This window comes from Dendrobates tinctorius, unplaced genomic scaffold (assembly GCF_039654945.1).
Source record: "Dendrobates tinctorius isolate UK_male_01 unplaced genomic scaffold, ASM3965494v1 ptg000326l, whole genome shotgun sequence".
Classification (NCBI taxonomy): domain Eukaryota; kingdom Metazoa; phylum Chordata; class Amphibia; order Anura; family Dendrobatidae; genus Dendrobates; species Dendrobates tinctorius.
Window position 1 is genome coordinate 10,181,130 of NW_027361993.1, and position 21,537 is coordinate 10,202,666.

The 21,537-nt window shown below is 46.3% G+C and overlaps 1 protein-coding gene across 3 annotated transcripts in view; it reads right to left on the reverse strand.

The window, feature by feature from the left end:
* Positions 1–4,385: 4,385 nt before the first annotated feature.
* The window catches only part of ZBTB48 (zinc finger and BTB domain containing 48), a 42,502-nt gene continuing 25,350 nt past the window's right edge, over positions 4,386–21,537 (reverse strand). For 2 of the 3 annotated variants that reach the window (XM_073561730.1, XM_073561731.1), the window contains exons 10-12: positions 7,177–7,341; positions 5,941–6,029; positions 4,386–4,772 (exon numbers count right to left, since the gene is read on the reverse strand). In XM_073561730.1, the coding sequence (XP_073417831.1) occupies positions 4,473–4,772; positions 5,941–6,029; positions 7,177–7,341 (554 nt within the window). In that variant the 3' untranslated portion in view covers positions 4,386–4,472. Of the gene's footprint in view, positions 4,773–5,940; positions 6,099–7,176; positions 7,342–21,537 lie in introns of those variants that run through there. The other variant, XM_073561732.1, reaches the window with a different exon arrangement.

Genomic DNA, 21,537 nt, shown 5'->3' on the forward strand with positions numbered 1-21,537 from the left:
TTTAAAATTTTGTTTATACACAGACCGCTCTAACATTCTGTGCTATCGTTGTTGGCAGCACAATCCTGTTTACACAGGATGATGCGCTGCTGACAACAATGATCTTTTGTGCAACACAAAACATTGTTTCACCCCCCATGACCATGTTATATGACAGGCTGTTTACATTGCTAAAGGAGCGTTCCTATCTTTCATTGTAAATGAAGCTTTATACAGGACTTATCCAGACTGAAGCTCTGGTACCAGAAAGAAATGCAAGCAGAACTGTAATCCATGTATATTAGGACAGGGTATGGGGTTCTAGTCTATAAATACATTTATGCTGGAATACTCCCTTAGGCCGGGGTCACACTTGCAATGCGCAAAACTCGCATCAATACCTGGCATTGCCTCCGGCACTCGGAACGGAGTGTGCGGCTGCATAGAAATACATGCAGTTGTACACTCTGGTCCTGAGTGCAGTGGCGTGTATTGATGCGAGTTTCTCGCATTGCACATGCAAGTGTGACCCAAGCCTTATAGCAGAGCAAGGAGCAGCATCCTTCTAATAGGACTTTGGGATTTACTTATCCCATCTAATTTTTAGACATCACAAACTTAAGACTAGACAGTCTGAAAATGTACTAAAATTATCGCAGGGGCTCATACTGGTTGATAAATGTGCCACTATGGGACTGCTGTTTATCAACTTTCAGGTGGTTAAATTGGCACCAAATGTCTTGATGCAAATTGTTCACTTTCATCCAGTTTTCTGGCTCAATGAATCTTGGTGTAGATTTTTCCACTGTAGAGCCAGATCCCATTGTGTCAGCGTAACAAAGAGAATTATAGATTTTCTCGCTTAAATGCATAAACTGCTTACACCTATAATAAACTACATAAAAAGAAGCAGTCACCACGATCATATTCTGTAAGTTAGGATCTTAAAAATAGGAATGATGTGACAATGATTTGATGAGGCGCTGAGGGCTCTGTACCAAACTGTGATGAGCAAAAAAAAAAAGATTTGATTCGACGCACCAACCTGTGGAGTAAAATAAAAAAAAAAATTTGGCATGTCAAGCCATGATTAAAAAGAGAACACCTGACACGGTAAAAAGCGCCCTTAGTCATATTGCTTATTATTACGGCTGCGCTCACCAGTGGGACTGGCACCCACCTGCAACTGACTGGACTCAGCCTTATTTGTTCGAATTTCTGCTACTTTGTAAGCTCCCTGACCCTCTGTCCTACATACCAGGCTGTGCCTGATCCCAAACATCACTCCAGTATTCCGCAGTCTTGATTCAATGCCTAAATCTGTAGGGCCAATCCTATGGACGTGTTCCCTTTTAAAGCACTGCCCTACGTGTAAAAGTACAGCCTGTGTGACTATGCTCACTGATCCACCGCTGCAGCTTTCACTATGTTTAGAGCGGTATTAATGTAAAGTCAGCTGGACTTAATTCTGCAGTGCAGCTTCTTAAGTGGGTTTTCCAATCTTGAAAAGCCCCTGTTTCTCGGCTGTATTTTTTTTTTAAACTGCTTCACTAACTCGCATGTCCAGCAATGAGTCTCGCTGCTGCTCCTGGTACCTATTGTCGGCAGCGCGGACATCCCTTTGCCAGCAAATAATTTAACTCACCGGCTTATGCTGTCAATTCAGGCAGAGTCAGTAAGCTCAGTTATCGGCAGCATCATCTAACCCACTGAGTTGTCTCATTAACAAATGCAGTCGGGTGACAGGTTTCCCGAAAGCGCCCCCCCCCCCCCAAAAAAAAAAAAAAATATTTGAAATTCAAATACTACAACGGAGGTGGGCCATTATGTTGCCTAAAAGTTCATCGTTACTGCTTCCAGGAATTTTCCTAAAGCTGGTCCTAGTGAATCCTTTATTATGTCCCATAAATTGGCCACGGTCTGTCAATGGCAGGAGGACATACACATTAAGCTTTCTGCTTCAGGTTTGTTCCCACTCACGGTTCTGTTTTCTCAGTGTTTCATTTATTAACGCATCAGACATTTGTGTTGTTACAAGGTTTTGCTTTTTTTTGTTGTTTTTGTAGGATGTTTGCAGTATTTTAGATTTTACACTTTTATTAGATTTTAATAAAGTTGGTTAGAAAAAAAATTGTGTTATTGCTGTAATTAAGGTGACCAAAAAAAAGAAAAGTTCATTTCTGAACTTTAAAAAAAAAAAAAAAAAAAAGCTCTTCTATTCAGAGAATACCAGATGAGTTTTGCGATATTAGAGATCATAATTTATGACTTGAAGATTCTTGGCAATTTTAGGAAAAGTAGGTAGGGCTTTGTAGAAGAGGATTGTCTGACATGCAAAACACTAGTAAATTGTAATATAAAACTATGCAGGCTCACATATGACTTACTGGCATAGAGATGGCTAGAAATACAGCAAGTTTATTAAGAAAGTTCACATTTGTACTGCTAACCTCTTGACAAGACTGACACGTATGAAATTCCCATATTGGTATACTTACCATACCTTCCCCAATATCATGCCTTTAAAAGTACAACTCGTCCTGCAAAAACAAACCCCCATAAGGTTATATTTACGGATCAAAGTGAGAAACTATGTCTTCAATGTCTGAAATAGCGATATCAGTCTTGTAGCAATCTACTGATCCATTCCACCTTAGACAGACATTTATTTATATTGTCCTGCCGCAGACAGAGCACAGGGACTGTATGGGGTGTGCAGCTTCTGCTGCAGACAGTTGTCCTGCAGCCAGATAGGACAGCGAGAAAAGGAAAATGTTTCTCGTGAGCTCGGCCACAGGTGTCTTAGATTCTATTTTGTTTCATGTTACAATTAAAACTGTGAAATAACCTGCATTTTCCCTTTGCATTTTCTTTTCCTGAGGGTTTATTAAATGCATTCTCATTGCGCACATCCTTTGCTAGGATGCAGCGTTGGAAGCTTCGCTTATTTTCTTTCCTTTGCCAAGAACAAGAGTAGATTTCCAGCAGTGAGAATAAGTTGCACCTTCCCACAGCCGCTTCGCTATAATGTGCTATACCGTCATATCACCTGCATTATCAGCAGGGAGTCGTGAAGTCAGAGTCCATTTTGGTGGAGTTGGTGTCATGGAAATTGAGGAGTCGGAGGTTTGGCTTACCTACTCCACAGCCCTGATAATCAACGGTATTATATAATGAGCTCATGGTGTCATCTTTGTCTACAGCTCACCCCTGGAAACCCCCTCACTGACTGCAAGTATAAAATTACAGCTTGCCTCTGGTTTAAAAAAGAAAGTGGCTGGCACGGGGGAGAGCAGACCACACTACACGGGCTGTGAGGAGCATGGTTACCAAGCAGTAGGGCATTAAGAAAGACTATTTGCAAAGTTGCTTTTTTTATTTTTAAAGCAAATTTTAGATTACCAACCAGGCTGCAGTGACGTAACATCATGTGATTCTATTAGCTACCTGGAGACTAAACGTGACGTCGACTCATCATACCAGACGTATATTGGTGTTTCAATGGTAACTATATTACTATAATATATAGTGGAAGTGATTATGTTACAGGTAGGGACGAGCATTTCTATTTGCACTGGTCCGACGTCCAGTTTGACCCTTTACGGAAACCGCACCTCACTTCTGTGTACGGCATCTCATCTTTAGCTACAAATCTGGGAGTGATCTTTTGGAGAAGTCTCCTAAGCATAGCTTTCCTAAAGGGGACGACCCAAAAAACTGTAGCACACAGTATATATATTTATTCTTGCAATGGTTCCCAAAGCATCTATCCACATTGGTTACTGACAAACGTATGATTCATATCTCACAGTAGCCAAAAAGGCTGTGCGCTTAGTTTTGAACCAATAGCTCGTAGGCCAAGAAAAGTCCAGAATGATCTTGAGCAGGGTTCCCCAACTCCGGTCCTCAAGGCCCACCAACAGGACCGGAGTTGGGGGAACCCTGATCTTGAGGGTATGTGCACACGTATGCAGGAAATTCCTGACTGAAAACCGGACTCCTTCCCAGAAAACGTGCGTTTTTTCCGGAGCGTCCCCAGTCTCATAGAAAATAGTTAGAAATGCGGATTTTTCCGCAAAATTAATGAGCATGCTGCGTTTTTTACCGCAATGCGTTTTTTCGCGAAAAAAAAAACCGAATCAATGTGCACAAAAAGTGCAGCATTCATTAAAATGAACGGGATGCTTCTTGTAACCGTTTTTGCCAGTAAATACGCTTACGTGTGCTCATACCCTGAAACGTACGCCATTAGTGATGTGGTTAAATTCATAGTACTCCGAGTGATGAGTAACCCCTGCGACAAACGGTGCTGACCTGCAGTACCAGACATATTGGGTACTACATTGCTCACTTCTGTGTCCTAACTGATGTGGGCTTTTGTGGTATACATATTCACTGTACATTACTTCCATATTCTTGTATTTATTTGGTAATAAAATGTACTGACCTAATAAATAAAAAAAAAAAACAACATGTTCTTTTGTGGGCACAGATCACGTCTCACACTCATCAATAGGGATGGCTGTGGCAGTGATGATTATAGACTGTTCCATAACTTCAACCGGAAAGACATCATCTGCGCACAGTCTCTGGTCTGTGACCTCCTCCGGCAGGGTGCTGGAGGTAATGGACTCTACTATGATCTCTGTTGACCCAACTTCTAGGTCATGGGTGTTTTGTAATCCAATGACCATGCTTTTTTCCTCGTCAATGACAAGATTACGGAGTTTCCTTTGTCGGGGATTGTAGTTCTCAATTCGGTTGTGAATTTCCATGTGTCGTCGCAGGTGAGCCTTAAAAATCACAAAGAAAAAGTAATTTTAATTCTGCAATGACTGAACCGGCAAGTTACTGGGAGGTCTAAATATAATTAAGCAAAATGTATTTCCATCTTATAAAGTGATAACATGCAGTGATGGGCAAGCGTGCTGGGGAGAACGAGAGAGCCGGAAGGGGGGGGGGGAGGGAGGATGAGAGAGACGGGGAAGGGGTACCCGGGGAGGATGAGAGAGACGGGGGCAGGGAAGGACGAGACGAGGACGGATGGAAGATGGAAGGTGGGTGGGGGGAGACAGAAGACAGACGGAAGGGGCGGAATAGACAGACGGAAGGGGCGGAATAGACAGACGGAAGGGGCGGAATAGACAGACGGAAGGGGCGGAATAGACAGACGGAAGGGGCGGAATAGACAGACGGAAGGGGCGGAATAGACAGACGGAAGGGGCGGAATAGACAGACGGAAGGGGCGGAATAGACAGACGGAAGGGGCAGAATAGACAGCCTCTTCATTCCAAGAGGTCTCAGTGGTTGGAACCACATATATTGTAAAGTGATGGCATACTCTAGTAAAATGCTCACTTTGTAGGATAGGAAATCCTCTTGAAGATGGAATTTCCTTTTGGCCGAAGTCCACATGGGAATAAAATGCTGTGATTTTACTCTCAAAGTTTGTGCACATAAAATTTGTAGCAAAATAAATTAGTAGGAAAGTGTTTGGGGTGATTTGTCGTGATGTTTCCCTGGATACTCTGTTGCATTTTTGTTTATCTGCAGCGAATCAAACCAATTTCATTTCTTTATTATGCATTGTGTACCCTTTAGACTAAACCTTAGCGTATGTGCACACATTCAGTATTTTCAGTAAACAATATACTGTAAATACCGATATGTTGTCAGGAAAAACGCTTTGTTATATTCCTGCGATTTTGATGCGTTTTTCCCATTCATTGAGAAGCGGAAAATAATTGACTTTCAGTCAATCTGAAACTGCTTCAAATCTGCAAGGAAAAAATAAGCAAAGCGTGCATGAGACTTCAGAAAGCGCATTCACTTTCCTGGGACAGTAAAATGCTGCGTTTTTTGTGGCAAGAACACGATGTAGCAACATGGCCTTATAGTTTCTATTTCCACTTCTGATCTAAATGTATAAAGTTGTTTTAATGTCACAGATTGTATCCTTACCTGCCGGGTGAACTTGTATCCGCATTCTGTGCACTCAAACTTCCGAACCCCACGATGTCTGACTATGTGAACACGCAATTGCTCAGCCGCTACAGAGGAAGAGCATGAAGCTTTGAAACAGTGAATTCAGTCATCACGTAGCTAAATATATTCTTCGACTAGAATTGAGCAAAAAAAAATTAGAAAAAGCCTGGTCCAACGTCCAAAGTCTGTGGCAGACAAACCAAGGCAGTGTGAACCTCCTTGCCCAGGCAATCAGATACAGGTATCCCGGGAGCCTCGTGACTACTAGTCCCGCGATCTGATGTGTAGCGCAATGTGATGATATTGTGGTGACCTAGCAATCGCAAGGGTACCCAGAAAACTGACATTACAATGGCGGCTGAGGAAGTCTGCCAGCTGCCACTTAGTGCCAACACTGTAGGTTCATGGTTGATGTCACTTTGTCAGCTTGTTGAGTACATACTACATAATACCCCCTGCCAAGACGCATAATATTTGGTGCCAATACCATCCAAGTAATGTAACTTATATCTCTGCAGAAATCCATGGGATCAGACATGACATCTCCATGCCCAAAAATTCACCTAATGCATTGGAGCATTTTCCGTGTCTCACTATAGCTATAGTGTTAAGATTCCCAATAGCAGCTGGTAACGTGCAATATGGCTGCGAATACACAACGTAGTGACACACTGATGGAAAACGAGCTGCATTGCTCACTGCAATTTGGAGAAGTAAATTCAGGGACAAGCATGGTGCCACATTTATTTTTAAAGACAGATCAACAACAATACAACTTAAATATTTAAGTCACTGACATTAAAAAAATTGCGTCTATCGCCCTGTGGTGTAGACATTTATACCGTGTCTACAAAGCCTTCTTTGCGGACCCTATAGCCAGTGTTAGAAAAGCACTATACATCACCTGGCATCCAGCTGAAAAGGACATTTGGAAAAAGTATTGTAAGCGGTGTCAGTCAGGCAGGACGTGTTCTTGCCAATACTGACTGGCCAACTGTAGATCACCTCTTTGACCCCAACATACCTGAACATGAAAAAGCTGCAGCGCTGTGTTTGTCACCTAGTTGTGCAGTGAACGAAATGATCTAAATCCTCAGGATCTTAGAAGTCCTAAAGCTTAGACTCCCCCAATTATATAGTGGTGGAAATACCACTTGATTAAGCAAGCCCTGAATAAGTCAGCGTAAATAACTTGTATTCTACAACTTTTACCTTTGAACGTCTTGCCACAGACTTGGCAAAAGTAGGGTCTGCCTTCCTGGTGTCGGCTGGCGATGTGCCGCAGGAGCGGAGTCTTGTCTGTAAAGCGCTGGTCACAGAATTCACAGCTGAATGGTCGCTCACCCGTGTGTGTCCGGTTGTGCTTGAGAAGACTGGCTGAGGTGACAAGGAATAGAAGGATAAAACTAAACATGGATGTAAAGAGTGTTGGCCCAAGTCAAAAAGTGAATGGAAGGTTATGATTCCTGATTTTTTCTTTTTTGCAAACCATTATACATGAATTTAGATGCAATCCCAAACCAGCCGCCATATCAAGCACAACCATTCACTCTGACCAGTGGCTCAGCACCAGCCGGAGGCCAAGAGTACCTGAATCTACTGCAAATTTTTTCTTTTGTTATTAGTTGTATCCCTGTAATGGGAAACAGTCACCTAATTCAAATTATGGGGCAGCATGATTGCAGAATGTATAACCTCCTCTGACACTCCGGCATTTGAGAGAAACAGGGATTTTTGCGGTACTCACCGTAAAATCCTTTTCTCCGAGACGCTCATTGGGGGACACAGGACTGTGGGCATATGCTACTGCCGCCAGGAGGCTGACACTAAGTGAATGAAAAAAAGTTTAGCTCCTCTGCAGTATACACCCTCGCCTCGATTGCAGGCAAAACCAGTTTGGTGCAGTAAGGAGATCAAAAAGAAGACAAAATCAACCTTAATACAGGTAACAACATGTCTAGAAAACCCACCTACTATCAAAAATACATATAAGTAAACAAAAAAAAGGAGCCAATTGGCTAACAGGGTGGGTGCTGTGTCCCCCAATAAGCATCTCGGAGAAAAGGATTTTACGGCGAGTACCACAAAAATCCCTGTTTCTCCTTCGCCTCATTGGGGGACACAGAACTGTGGGACGTCCTAAAGCAGTCCCTGGGTGGGAAGTCGACTCACCGGTCCAAGATATACGCACATCCTTTCTAAAGGTGCGACAGCCGCTGCTTGGACAATCCTTCTACCCAGGCTTGCATCTGCTGAAGCCTGAGTATGGACACTGTAGTGTTTGGAGAATGTGTGCAGGCTGGACCAGGTTGCTGCCTTGCAAACCTGCTCCGCCGATGCCTGGTGCCGAAGGGCCCAAGAGGCGCCCACTGCTCGAGTTGAGTGTGCTCTGATGCCTGCTGGAACAGCTGCACCTCTGATGCGGTAGGATTTCTGAATCGTCAGACGAATCCACCTGGCTATGGTCGATCTTGAGGCAGCAAGTCCCTTCCTGCGACCCTCGGGGAGCACAAACAACGTGTCTGTCTGTTGAAAGGATGCCGTCCGTGACACGTACCTCCTGAGAGTTCTCACCAGATCCAACGTGTGAAAAACCTTTTCCACACAGTGTACCAGTGCCGGGCAAAAGGAGGGCAAGACAATGTCCTCATTAATGTGAAATGAGGAAACGACCTTCGGCAGAAAAGGGGGGGAGCTGGCCTGAGAATCACCTTATCCTTGTGAAAAATTAGAAATGGAGCTCGGCAAGATAGAGTTGCCAGCTCCGAGACCCGCCTGATTGATATTATAGCTATGAGGAACACCACCTTCCAGGAAAGGTATGTCAAAGAGACATCCTGAAGTGGTTCGAATGGAGCTTCCTGGAGAACACCCTAGGACCAAGTTAAGGTCCCAGGCGTCCAGAGGGGTCCTATAGGGAGGTACCAAGTGTGAGACCCCCTGCAGATTGGTAGCAATCCTGCGCTAGAACAGGCCAGATAAGGCCGAAGTCTGTCTCCTGAGGGAACTTGGAGCTAAACCAGAGTCTAGGCCAGACTGGAGAAAGGCTAAAATGTTGGGAATAGAGAATCTCAGTGGAGGCCTGAGCAGGATGTGAGCAGACGTCTGAAGCAGGAGCTCCTGCTCAATATCAGCTATTATACAGATTGCAGCCTTTAATATTGGGGGTTAAATACCCATAAAGAACGGGGGACTCTGTAGCCGGTGTGGGGCTCAAAATATAACTACCTGCGACGCTATGGCGGGTAGGAGAAGTTCCAGGAAGACGGCGGAGGAGACGGAGAAGTAGACCCAAGATGGCTCCAGCAGGGAAGAAATGCTGGCAGCAGAGCTGGAGGAGGTGGGAGAGGATCCCAGGGGGATCCAATGCTGTGGCCAGTCTGCAGCCTTTGCTAGACAGGAGGATGTGACCAGGTGCCTGGCAGTGATAACAAAGAGCAAGCCTGAAGGTAAGTGGAAGTGAAGGAGGGGGGGGGGAGGAGGAGGGGGCAGGAGTGATGGAGGGAGCAGAGCCAGTGAGCAGGAAGAAAGTGAAAGTGGAAGGACAGAATGGCACTACAGAATGTATAAGTGGTTTTCAAATCCCTGAGGAACCCACACTGAAAGATCTGTTTAAGCTGGTCCTGCACAGCCATACTACTATCACTAATGTAGCTGCACAATTGGGGGTCATGCAGGCAGACATGTCCAAACTGCAGCACTCAATGCATGTGACCAAGCAGAGGATGGGAGAGGCTGAAAAATGCATCAGTAATACTGAGGACTATATAACAAAAGCCGAAAAGGCTACAAAACGCAGTGCTGCGATTTCTGCTATACAGGCCAAAACGGATGACCTTGATACAGGCCCAGACGCAATCATGTGCGGTTGATAGGGATGTCTGAAAAGACGGAGGGTTCGGCACCAACAGAGTTTTTTAAAAAATGGCTGTTAAACAGTATTGGTGCTGATAAACTGTCCTGCATGTACGCAATTGAAAGAGCATATCATGTTCCTACACAACCCCTCCCCCCTGGACGCCCTCCCAGACAAGTGCTGGTCAAGGTCCTACATTACTGAGACAGAGACGCAATACTAAGGCACGCTAGAGCATCAGGATCTTAAGATAAACGGCTCCAGGATCTCTATATTTCCAGACTTCTCCATGGAGATGCAGAAACAGAGGGCGAGATTTGTGAATATTAAGAGGAGGCTGAGGGAGCGGTCCAATTTTTTACCACGGAGAAAGAGGCTCTCAGATGGTTGGACAGTTGCGAGCAACACCTGCGTCAGGCTAAATCAAAGGACTCAGTGGGTTGAGGGGGCTGCCCTCTTTTTCTTCTGTTGTGTTTTTTGGAGGGATCTGGTGGCTCCTTTTTCCCCCTTGATATCTGTTTTATTTTCATATTCTCAGATTTTTGGGGATTGAGTTTTTTAGATCCCTGTTGGTCATGAGACATTTCTGGAAGATTTGGAACCTGTAAGGCTAGTTTGACATTTGCGTTTCAGGGTGCAGCGACGGCCTGCGCACGGCCTCCGCTAAGCCCCGCCCCCTGCCGCACCACCTCCGATAGCGCCGCCTCCGGGCGCATGACGCTGCATGCGTCCCCTATCTTTATCACGGAGGACGCAGGCCGTGCGCAGTATGCGTTTTGGCTGCGCCTGCGTCCTTTTGACGGTGCGCCGACAAGCGCCAAACGCAACCTGTTGCAATTTGGTTGCGCTCGGCGCACCGTCAAAGGGACACAGGAGCAGCCAAACGCACACTGCGCACGGCCTGCGTCCCCAGTGATAAAGATAGGGGACGCAGGATGCATGCAGCGTCATGCGCCCGTAGGCGGAGCTACTGGCGGAGGCGCGGCAGGGGGCGGGGCTTAGCGGCCGCCGTGCGCAGCCCGATGCTGCGGCCGTAAACGCTAATGTGAAACTAGCCTTATACATTACCTGGCTGCAATCTACAAGTCATGTGAAGTTCCAAGAGAATGGGACAAGTTGCGGAACTGTTGGACGGGGTTAACAGACTGTTTTTGATAAAGAGCGATCTCCACACCTTGTTAGGAGGGGATGGAGAAATGGGATGGAAATATGTTGGAGCTTAATTTTGCTGTTTGGAGGGAGGGGGGTGGCGGGAGTGTTTATATAATGTACATCACCATGTTCACCTTAGTAATGGCTTCAGCTGGAATCGGATGCATAAATGTGGGGTAATAGAATGAGAATTTTGAGTTGGAATGTCAGAGGGGTGGTGTCTGGTGAGAAACGGCAAGCTGTGTTTGGGTTTCTGAATGATGCCAAACCACCAGTGATTTGTTTGCAGGAAACTCATAAGGTAAAGGAGAGAACGCATTCTTGGCCAAGAAATGGGTGCAGGCGGGATACCATGCTACATGCTACATATTCAACATATTCCAGGTGGGTCAGTATTCTCATTTGTGCTGGGGTTCCCTTTGAATATCACAAAGCAGTTATAGACCAGACGGGTAGGTTTGCATGCCTACTTTGTAAATTGTATGGATCTTTGATGTGGCTAGTCTCAATATATATTCCACAGCCATATTGTGGGAAACTGCTTCACAGGGTCCTGAAAATAATGGAGGAAACCCCTGGGGTACAGTTTTTGATAGTAGGTGATTTTAATAACATTCCAGATACACACTGGGACAGGGGTAGATGTGAGTCGATGAGAACTGGGGGTAACTGTACACCATTCGGAATGGTCCTGAAGGAAACTGCTTTACATGATTTAGGCTGTGTTCACACACAGCGTTTTTTTAGCGGTTTTTACCGCGGTTTTCACTATAAAACCGCGAAAAATAAGCTGCACAGTCATTTCTATGCATTTTGCACTTTGTGTGCACATTGATGCGTTTTTTACCGCGAAAAAAACGCATCGCGGTAAAAACCGCAGCATGCACATTAATTTTGCGTTTTTTTCCGCGGTTTAGGCTTCTCCCATGCTTTTAGAAACAGCTGCGGTAAAAAACGCATCAAAAACGCATCAAAACCGCGCAAAAAACGCCGCGGAAAAATAGGTCCGGTTTCTGGGAAGGGATTCAGGTTTTTGTGCAGAAATTTTCTGCAACGTGTGCACATACCCTCATGGAGAATCTCTCACCCTGGTGTGTACAAGTATTTCTGTTTTTCGTCCTCTTTTGCATCTTTGTCGAGAATTAACCTGGCATTGGGTAATACTCAGATGTTGGGCCTTGTAGGGGACGTAGCGTACATGGCTAGGACAATATCAGACCATTCTCCCATGAGTGTGATTCTTGAAGGAGTGGGATCTGTGCCTTCTAGAGGGTGCATGTGGAGGCTGAATGCATTCTGGCTACAACTTATTGATTTGGATGGACAACTGGGGGTTGACATTAAAGGGGATCTGTCACCCTTTTTATCTCCTATTAGCTGCTGGCATAGACATCGGGGGCTTATCTACAGCATTCTGTAATGCTGTAGATAAGCCCCCGATGTAACCTCAAAGAGAAGAAAAACACGTTATATTATACTCACCGAGGTGGGCGGTCCGGTCCGGCGCCTCCCTTCTTCATGGGATGATGTCCTCTTCTCCCATCCTGTAATGGCTCCGGCGCATTGCTCTGCCCTGTTGAGGGCAGAGCAGAATTCAACAGGGCAAAGCAGTGCGCCTGCGCCATTACAGGATGGGAGAAGAGAACGTCATCACAAGAAGAAGGGAGGCGCCGGACGGGACCGCCCACCTCGGTGAGTATAATATAACGTGTTTTTCTTCTCTTTCAGGTTAAATCGGAGGCTTAGCTACAGCATTACAGAATGCTGTAGATAAGCCCATGTTGTCTATGCCGGCAGCTGCAAAGCCAAAAAAAGGTGACAGATTCCCTTTAAAGAATATTTTAAAATTAATTAGGGGACAGCTTCGGTATTGATGGTATGGGAAGCTATGAAGGCGTACTTTAGGGGGCTTTGCATTAAAAGGGATTTCTCGGGTCAAGGCGGAAACATCAGATGCTGATTAGAGAGTTGGAGGAGGCAGAAGAAGCATTAGTTAATGATCAGTCCCTGGAGGCTCAGGAAAGGTTGAAGGAAGCACAGAGTAGAGTATGTAAGATGGCAATGAAAGCGGCAGAGCACAAGAGAATGTTTCAAAATATTAAATATTTTGAGGAGGGGGATATAGTGCGGGTCATCTCTCCAGGATAGTCGCAGCGCAGAGAGATTCCACACATATAGCCGCTTTAAAAGGGAGGGATGGAAGTGTGCATACTGCGGCCAAGGCAATTTTGGAAGTGATCACGGAGTATATTCGGATCTTTACCAATCACGTGTGATGTCGGAGGTGGAGGAGATTGATGAATATTTGGCGGAGTTACAGCTCCCCAGATGCTCGGCGGCTGATCGGGGTCTTCTTGAGGAGCCATTTAATTAGGAGTAACTTGAGGTTGCTCTGGCTTCTATGCCTAACGATAAAACCCCGGGGAGGGGAATGTTTCCCCGGGGAGGGGTTTAAAAAATATAGAGAGGTGCTTCTTCCTACTTCGTTGGAGGTATATGCTGGTGGTTTGGTGGAGGGGGAGCTGCCACGGTCCATGCGAGAGGCAATAACTGTAGTGTTGCCAAAACAAGGTAAGAATCCGATGGATCCAGCCTCTTATCGACCAATCTCGCTATTGCCAACAGACGTCAAGATATTGCTAAGATGTTGGCTAATCGCCTTAATACGATGATAATGATTATAATTCATAGGGATGAATCTGGGTTTATGCCCAATAGTTCTACAGCACATAACCTCAGGCGATTGTTTCCTAATATGCAGGCAAGGGCGGATAATGTAGGTCGAAGGGTTGTGTTGTCTTTAGATGCCGTTAAGGCGTGTGATAGTGTGGAGTGGAGGTATTTGTGGGCTGTCCTGAGGGCTATGGGTTTTGACGAGAAATTTGTGAGATGGGTGCAACTATTATATGAGTCTCCGACAGCTAAGGTACGAGTAAACGGTCTTTTGTCTGGGGATTTTCCGTTACATAGGGTACACGGCAGGGGTGCCCGGCAGGGGTGCCCATTGTCTCCCCTGCTGTTTGCGATTGCTATAGAGCCTCTTGCGATGGTAATACGGAGGGATAGGGGTATAAAAGGATATAAATATGGGAATTATGAAGAAAAGAGAGCTCTGTATGCGGACGACGTACTGTTATTTCTGGAAGATGCGCAGGAGTCTTTGAGGGCCGCTAAGCATAGCATTATTAAATTTGGGGCTTTTCGGGTTTATCTATCAACTGGGACAAGTCTGTGTTGTTGCCTTTGGATGTGGCGGCTCCCCTGACACTAGACCCTGGGATCCCCTTACGGGTGGTTCATGAGTTTAAATATCTGGGTATTGTGATCTCGGCTAAGATAGAAGACTATGAGCGGCTCAACTTAACGCCTCTGCTGGGAAGGTTTCAACAGAAGATTGGAGCCTGGAAGAGGCTGCTGCTGTCGGTCGCCGGTAGAGTCAAGTTGATTAAAATGATACTCATGCCTCAACCCCTCTACATATTGCACAATGCTCCAGTGTGGTTGGCACAGAGTAAATTTTATAGGATCAATACCTTATTTAGGGATTTGATTTGGAAAGGTGGTCGGGCACACATCAAATTAGAAAAATTGCAGAGATCAAAGGATGAGGGGGGGTTGACGGTCCTTAACCCTTGGATTTATTATATAGTGTCCCAATGTCAACATATGGTGGGCTGGGGAGAATATAGCCAAAGTACATCAGCGGGGATAATCGCTGAATATATAGTGGGGGGGGCCCATTGTTAGCTAGCTTGGAAGCGGGTAGATTCAGATTAAATTCAAGATTTCCAACCATAGTTATGATGGGTAAAGTGTGGCAGAAGCTTAAACAGTGTAGGGGTGTTACGGAATATACACCCTATGTGTCGATTTGGTTTGACCCTAGGATGGCGGAGCTCATGAGATTGCGGGGGTTTGGTCAGTGGAGGCGTATCGGCATTTGGTTCTTGTCTCAGCTGTTTGATGGTGGCGCTCTTAAGACGTTTGAAATGCTTAGGAAAGAGTTTCCTTTAAGCCAAAACATGTTTCTCCAGTATCTGCAGTTGAGACATGCCCTAAATAAGCAGAATGAAGTGTCGCGGGTGGTCCTGCAGTCAGATTATTTGTTGAATCTTATAGGCCCTGATAGAAGTACGAGAGGATTTATTACTTTAATGAATAGGGGCCTGTTGGACACCTTTTTACTGAGACACCCGTTAATGTTGAAGGAAAAATGGATGGCAGACTTGGGTTCCTGTTTGGAATCTCAATGGGAGTCCATATTACAATATATTCCTAAGGTCTCTTTGAGTGAGGCCAAGAGGGTGTCGCAGTTATATTTGGTGCATAGAGTATACAGGACACCGTTATGGATGATGAAGGCGGGACTGAGAAGACACTCAAAATGTCCGAGGTGTTCCGAGGAAGGAGCGGACGACTTTATGCACATGATGTGGTCGTGTTCTTGCCTGCAGCCCTTTTGGGTGAAGGTGCTTAACTTGATTCAAGAAGTGATGGGGTAAATATTGTGCATAGCCCGCTGACTTGCCTCTTGGGATGTGTGGATGATATTGCTGCGGATGAATGTGAGAAATTGGCTATTGCAAGATTGTTGTATGCTGCCAAGAAGATTATCGCGATGCATTGGTTGGATGAAAGCCCACCAGTCAAAAAAGAATTCGTCAATAAAGTTAATTTTATTGTTCTCATAGAAAGGAATATATATTAAGAGAGGGCAACATACAAAGTTTGAAAATGTTTGGCGCAGATGGATGGACTATCCAGGTTTGGCATCTGCGGAGTTATTGCAGGCTAGGCTGAGTCCAGTTTGATTGTTTGGGAGAAAAATTCATATTTATAAAGTTGTGCATCTGAAAAGCTATGTTTCAGTTTACTCAGAGGTGATGTATTAGCTGAAGTATAAAGGATATTGGGATGGAATTGGTGGAAAAAGAGGGGGTAGGGGGGGTTGGGTTATTGAGTTAAGGGGCTAGTTATGTTAAAAAAGGAAAATGTATTAATCTGCTTTTTGCATTACATTTTGTATCTGTCTGGAGTTTGTGTCAGACTGTATTACAATATGGTTATTGGTTGTAATAAAAAATATTTGATTAAAAAAAAAAAATCTCAGTGGAGAACAACCGCAGTCTCTACACCATGTGAAGAAAATCTACCAGGTGTGGTGGTAAATACGTGCTGAGGCGGGCTTCCAGGCATTAACCATTGTAGCAACGACATTGCGGTCAAACCCAGCCTGTGGCAGAATGCAAGATTCAACGGCCAAGCCGTCAAACACAGGGCCTCGAGTTCGGGTGGTACATCGGGCCCTGGGAAAGCAGGTCTGGGCGCTCTGGCAGCCGCCAAGGGACGTCGGCGAGTAGCTGCACTAGGTCTGCATACCACGCCCGATGAGGCCAATCTGGGGCCAGCAGAATCACTGGAACCCCCTCTGTCTTGACCTTCTTGATGACCCTCGGAAGTAGTGGCGGCGGGGAAATAGGTATGGGAGGCGAAACTGGTTCCATTGCAGAACCAACGCATCCACGGCGATTGCCTGCGGGTCCCGGAACTGAGTGACAAATGCGGGCACCTTGGCGTTCACTCTGGAGGCCATCAGGTCCACATCCGGAGTTCCCCAACATTGGCAAATCTGCCGGAAGACCTCGGGGTGTAGTGACCATTCCCCGGATGCAAAGGCCCTGCCGGCTGAAGAAGTCTGCCGCCCAGTTCTCAACGCCCAGGATGTGGACTGCCGAGATGACCGAGTGGTTCCTCTCGGCCCAGCGGAGGACGTGCCCCACATCGTGCATGGCCGCCCTGCTGCGGGTGCCCCCCTGATGATTGATGTAAGCCACGGCCGTGGCATTGTCCGATTGAATCCGGACGGGGCGGCCTGCTAGAAGATGATGAAAATGTTGCAGAGCCTTCCGGATCACTCGTATCTCTAACAAGTTGATCGGGAGGGCGTGCCTCCTGCGGCGGCCAACGTCCCTGGGTCGTATGATGGCAAAAAACCGCCCTCCCCAGCCGAGCAGACTGGTGTCGGTTGTGACCACCAGCCTATGGTCCGGGGGAAAAGGCTTTCCCTGAAGAAGGGAGGAACTGATTGTCCACCACCCGAGTGCCTGTCTGACCTGCGCGGACAACCGACACTGGTGGTCGAGAGTAAATGGGTTCTTGTCCCAGGATACAAAGAGGGCGTGCTGCAGGGGATGAAGATGGAGTTGGGCAAACGGAATCGCTTCCATTGCTGCCACCATTTTCCCTAAGACCCTCATGCAAAAAAAAAACAAATGGTATGAGGGACTGGTTGACGAAGTACCTGGACTCCCTGCCGGAGAGCTAGGGCCTTGTTCCGAGGGAGAATTACCAACCCTCAGGAGGTGTCGCAGATCATCCCTAAAAAGGAAATTCTCTGGGCTGGAACAGGGGATGATTTCTTCAGGTTGACCAACCACTCTAAGCGGGAAAGAGTATATAGAGTGATGTTGACGCTCTCCTTGCATGCTCGATATGAAGGGCCTTTGACCAAGAGGTCGTTTAAGTAAGGCAAGACGACTATGCCCCGGGAGTGCAGGATGGCAATGACGACCGCCATGACCTTTGTGAACACTGAAGGGCAGGGCTGAAAACTAAAAATGTAGGCTGTTGATAGCGAAGTGTAAAAATTTCTGATATGGAGGGAAAATGGGGATTATGCAGGTACGCGTCTTGGATGTCGATAGAGGCCAAATATTCTCCCCGTCCTATGGCAGATGTGACCAAGCAGAGAGACTCCATCCGGAAATGTCTGATCCTGACAAATCTGTTCAGAAGCTTTAGGTCCAGAATGGACCTGACAGTCCCGTCCTTTTTGGGCACCGTGAACAGGTTAGAATAGAAACCCTGAAATCTTTCGCTTTCCGGTAGGGGAATAACACCGTTGTGCCGGAGCAAATCGATTGCCTTGAACAAAGCCTGTGCCCGAGTTGCCATTTTGGGAGAACGGAAAAGAAAATATCGTCTTGGGGGTGCTTGACAAACTCTAACTTGTACCCCGAGGACACCAGCTCTCTTACCCATGTGTCGTGTACGACGGAGAGCCAGACATGGCGAAACCAGAGTAGGCGCCCAGAACTTGCATCGAGTCATTTGGCTGAAGATCTTTGGGATCTAGATCCCCTCGATCTGGGCTGGTGGGATCGCATTCTCCCCAATGGGTTGGCTCTATATGAGATTTGACGATCCCTGTCCTGGCTGGGGCGACCTGAAACGGCGGGTTTGGTCGCTGCAGCCCACCCGGGGTTGCGAAAGGATCAAAACCATGTCTGAAGCTGGTGACGAAAAGGCTGTTTAACCCTTTGCTGAGGGAGAAAAGTATTAAGTTACGTACCGGTAACGGTATTTTTCAGAAGCCCATGACAGCACCACGAGAGAGGGGATCCGCCCTTCAGGAACAGGAAACCTACAGATACAAAAGGGCGGCCCTCTCCCACGCATCAGTTGGATTACAGAGCTTGAGAGGCTACCATGGTTTGTGGCACAGCATATATACAATCTATACATCCTATTTACAATTTCTATACCATCTCCCATATAAGGTAAATCCGTGAAACAATCTTCTAAAGGAGTGCACCCCTATACGTGAACAAGGGAGGGAACTAAGAGTGCTGTCATGGGCTTCCGAAAAATACCGTTACCGTTAAGTAACTTAATACTTTATTCGGACTCCCATGACAGCACCACGAGAGAATTATAGAGATGTAAACTAACTTAGGGAGGGACTACAGCCTGCAGCACCCTTAGCCCGAAGGTGAGATCTGAGGAGGCACCTATGTCTAACCGATAGTGGTTAAAAAAGGTGGAAGGAGATGACCAGGTGGCCGCCTTACATATATGGTCAATTGACACTCCTGATCTCTCTGCCCAAGATGACGCTATGGCACGAGTGGAATGCGCCCTCAAATTCTGTGGAGCCGGACCGCCACCTGCTGTGTAGGCAAGAGAGATAGCTTCCCTAATCCACCTTGCTAACATGAGTTTGGATACTCCACACCCTTTCTTGGGACCTTGGAAGGATAGAAATAATGCGTTCTCCTTCCTCCAAGGATCCGTGGCTGATAAATATTTAAGTAGGCATCTTTTAACATGTAACGCCTGAAGTTTTTGTTCCTTAGGATTGGTCGGATTAGGGAGGAAGGAAGGCAGAACGATCTCTTGTGTCCTGTGAAAGTGTGATGCTACTTTGGGAAGGTATAACGGGTCCAGCCTTAGGATTACTCTATCCTGTAAGAATTCTGTATAAGGGGGCAATCTGGAAAGTGCCTGTATATCACTTATTCTACGTGCGGATGTTATCGCTACCAGAAAAGCTGTCTTAGGTGATATAACCTTTAGTGAAGCCGAATCTAGAGGTTCGAATGGTTTTTCTGTCATAGCTGTAAGGACTAAATTTAAGTCCCATGGTATACATCTGTCCTTGTGTATGGGTCTCGATCTAGCAGCCGCTTTGATGAATCTCGCCACCCAATAGTTGCTGGCAATATCACATGCAAAAAGGGCCCCCAAGGCTGAAACCTGTACCTTTAATGTACTTGTGGAGAGACCCAATTCGAGACCCCTCTGGAGGAATTCCAGAATCTGTTTTGTGGGCATTCTGTCCCTGACATTAAACTCAAAAGGTGGACAGGAATTGCCTCCAGATTCTAGCATAGATATTTGTGGTAGCTTGTTTTCTGCTTTTCAGGAGGGTATCAATTACATTTTTGGAAAACCCTCTATTCTTCAATAGTGTCCTGTCAAACACCACGCCATCAAATGAAGTCCCGCTACCTGTGGGTAGCTGACTGGCCCCTGGTAGAGGAGATCCGGAAGGTTCGGCAGTACCCAGGGATCGCATACTGACATGGTCCTCAACCATGCGAACCAGGCCCTTCTGGGCCAGAAGGGGGCAATTAATATGACCCTTGCTCGATCTTCCCTGATCTTCCTTACTACCAGAGGTAAGAGGTTTAATGGTGGAAAGGCATATGCCAGAGAGAAGTCCCATTTTATCAGGAGGGCGTCCACTGCCAGTGGATTTTCCCTGGGATTCAGAGAGCAGAATGTTTTTTCCTTTCTGTTTTCTTTGGTGGCAAAGAGGTCTACCTCCGGCTGATCCCATTTGCGGACAAACAGGTTGTAAATGTCCGTGTTTAAAGCCCATTCTCCTTGCCTTAGGGCCCTGCAGCTTAGAAAGTCTGCCTTCATGTTGTCTTTCCCTCTGATGTGGAGCGCAGTTAAAGATTGAAAATTTTCCTCGGCTATCTGAAAAAGACATTCCGTTATCCGCATCTGGGCCTCGGAGCGTGTTCCACCTTGGTGGTTGACATAGGCTACTGCTACCTGGTTGTCCGAGGGGATCCTCACATGACGACCCTGTAGGTACATAACGAGTTTTTTGACTGCTAACTCAATCGCCAACAGCTCCCTCCGGTTAGATGAGGTCTCCGCATCGGGGTCCCAATGTCCCTGTACCACTATGTCCCCCATGTGGGCCCCCCAACCCCAGGGGCTAGCATCTGTGGTTATTATGCGGGTTATCTGCGTCACCCAGGGCACCCCTGAGGATAAGTTTTTGTCATCGAGCCCCCACCTAAGAGATGTAAGAGTCAAAGGGCTTAGCGATACTTGACCCTGTAGAGACCCCTCTAAGGCCCTGCTATTAACTAGGACGTCTTTCTGAAGGGATCTAGTGTGAAATTGTGCCCACCTGACTGCTGGGATACATGAGGTCAGAGAGCCTAACAGAGACATGGCTTGCCTGAGGGTCATGGAGGGGCTATTAATTGCCCGAAGTACCTGCTGTTGTATATGTTCTAATTTATCTGATGGCAAAAGACACTGCTGAGTTTCTGAATTTAACAGTAAGCCTAGAAACATTTGGACTCTTAGGGGCTGAAAAATCGGGATTTCTCGTAATTTATTATCCATCCGAGGCTTTCTAGTCTGAATTTAGCCTTCTCTATCTGGGATAGACAATGGTCCACCGAATTCCCCACAATCAAGAAATCGTCTAAGTACGGGACAATTAAGATATCGGCCTCCCGCAAATGAGCCATGACCTTGGCCTCTATTTTCGTAAATATCCGAGGCGCCGCTGAGAGACCAAAAGGAAGAGCTCTATACTGAAAATGACGGATCAGACAGTCTATTGAAACCGCTACTCTTAGGGACTGCTGGAAGTCTGCGTGGATAGGCACATGATAGTACGCGTCTTTCAAATCCACGACTGCCATAAAACACCCTTCAAACAGCATCTTTATTGTTGAATTGATGGATTCCATCTTAAAGGTGTGATTAACCAAAAATTCATTAAGGGAACGTAAATTAATGATGGTTCTAAATGTCTTTCCGTTTTTTTGGATCAGGAATAAGGGAGAGTAGAAGCCTCTACCTCTCTCCGATTCCGGAAGCTCCACCAGGACATTTTTCAGGCACAGGCTTTTTACTTCTGCCTCTAAAGCAGCCTGTTCAAGGGGCGAAGATCTTAAGGGAGCTAGTTTAAAGTTATCCCGTGGAACATAACTCAACCCCAACCTGAGCCCGGTGGATATTACATTCCACAC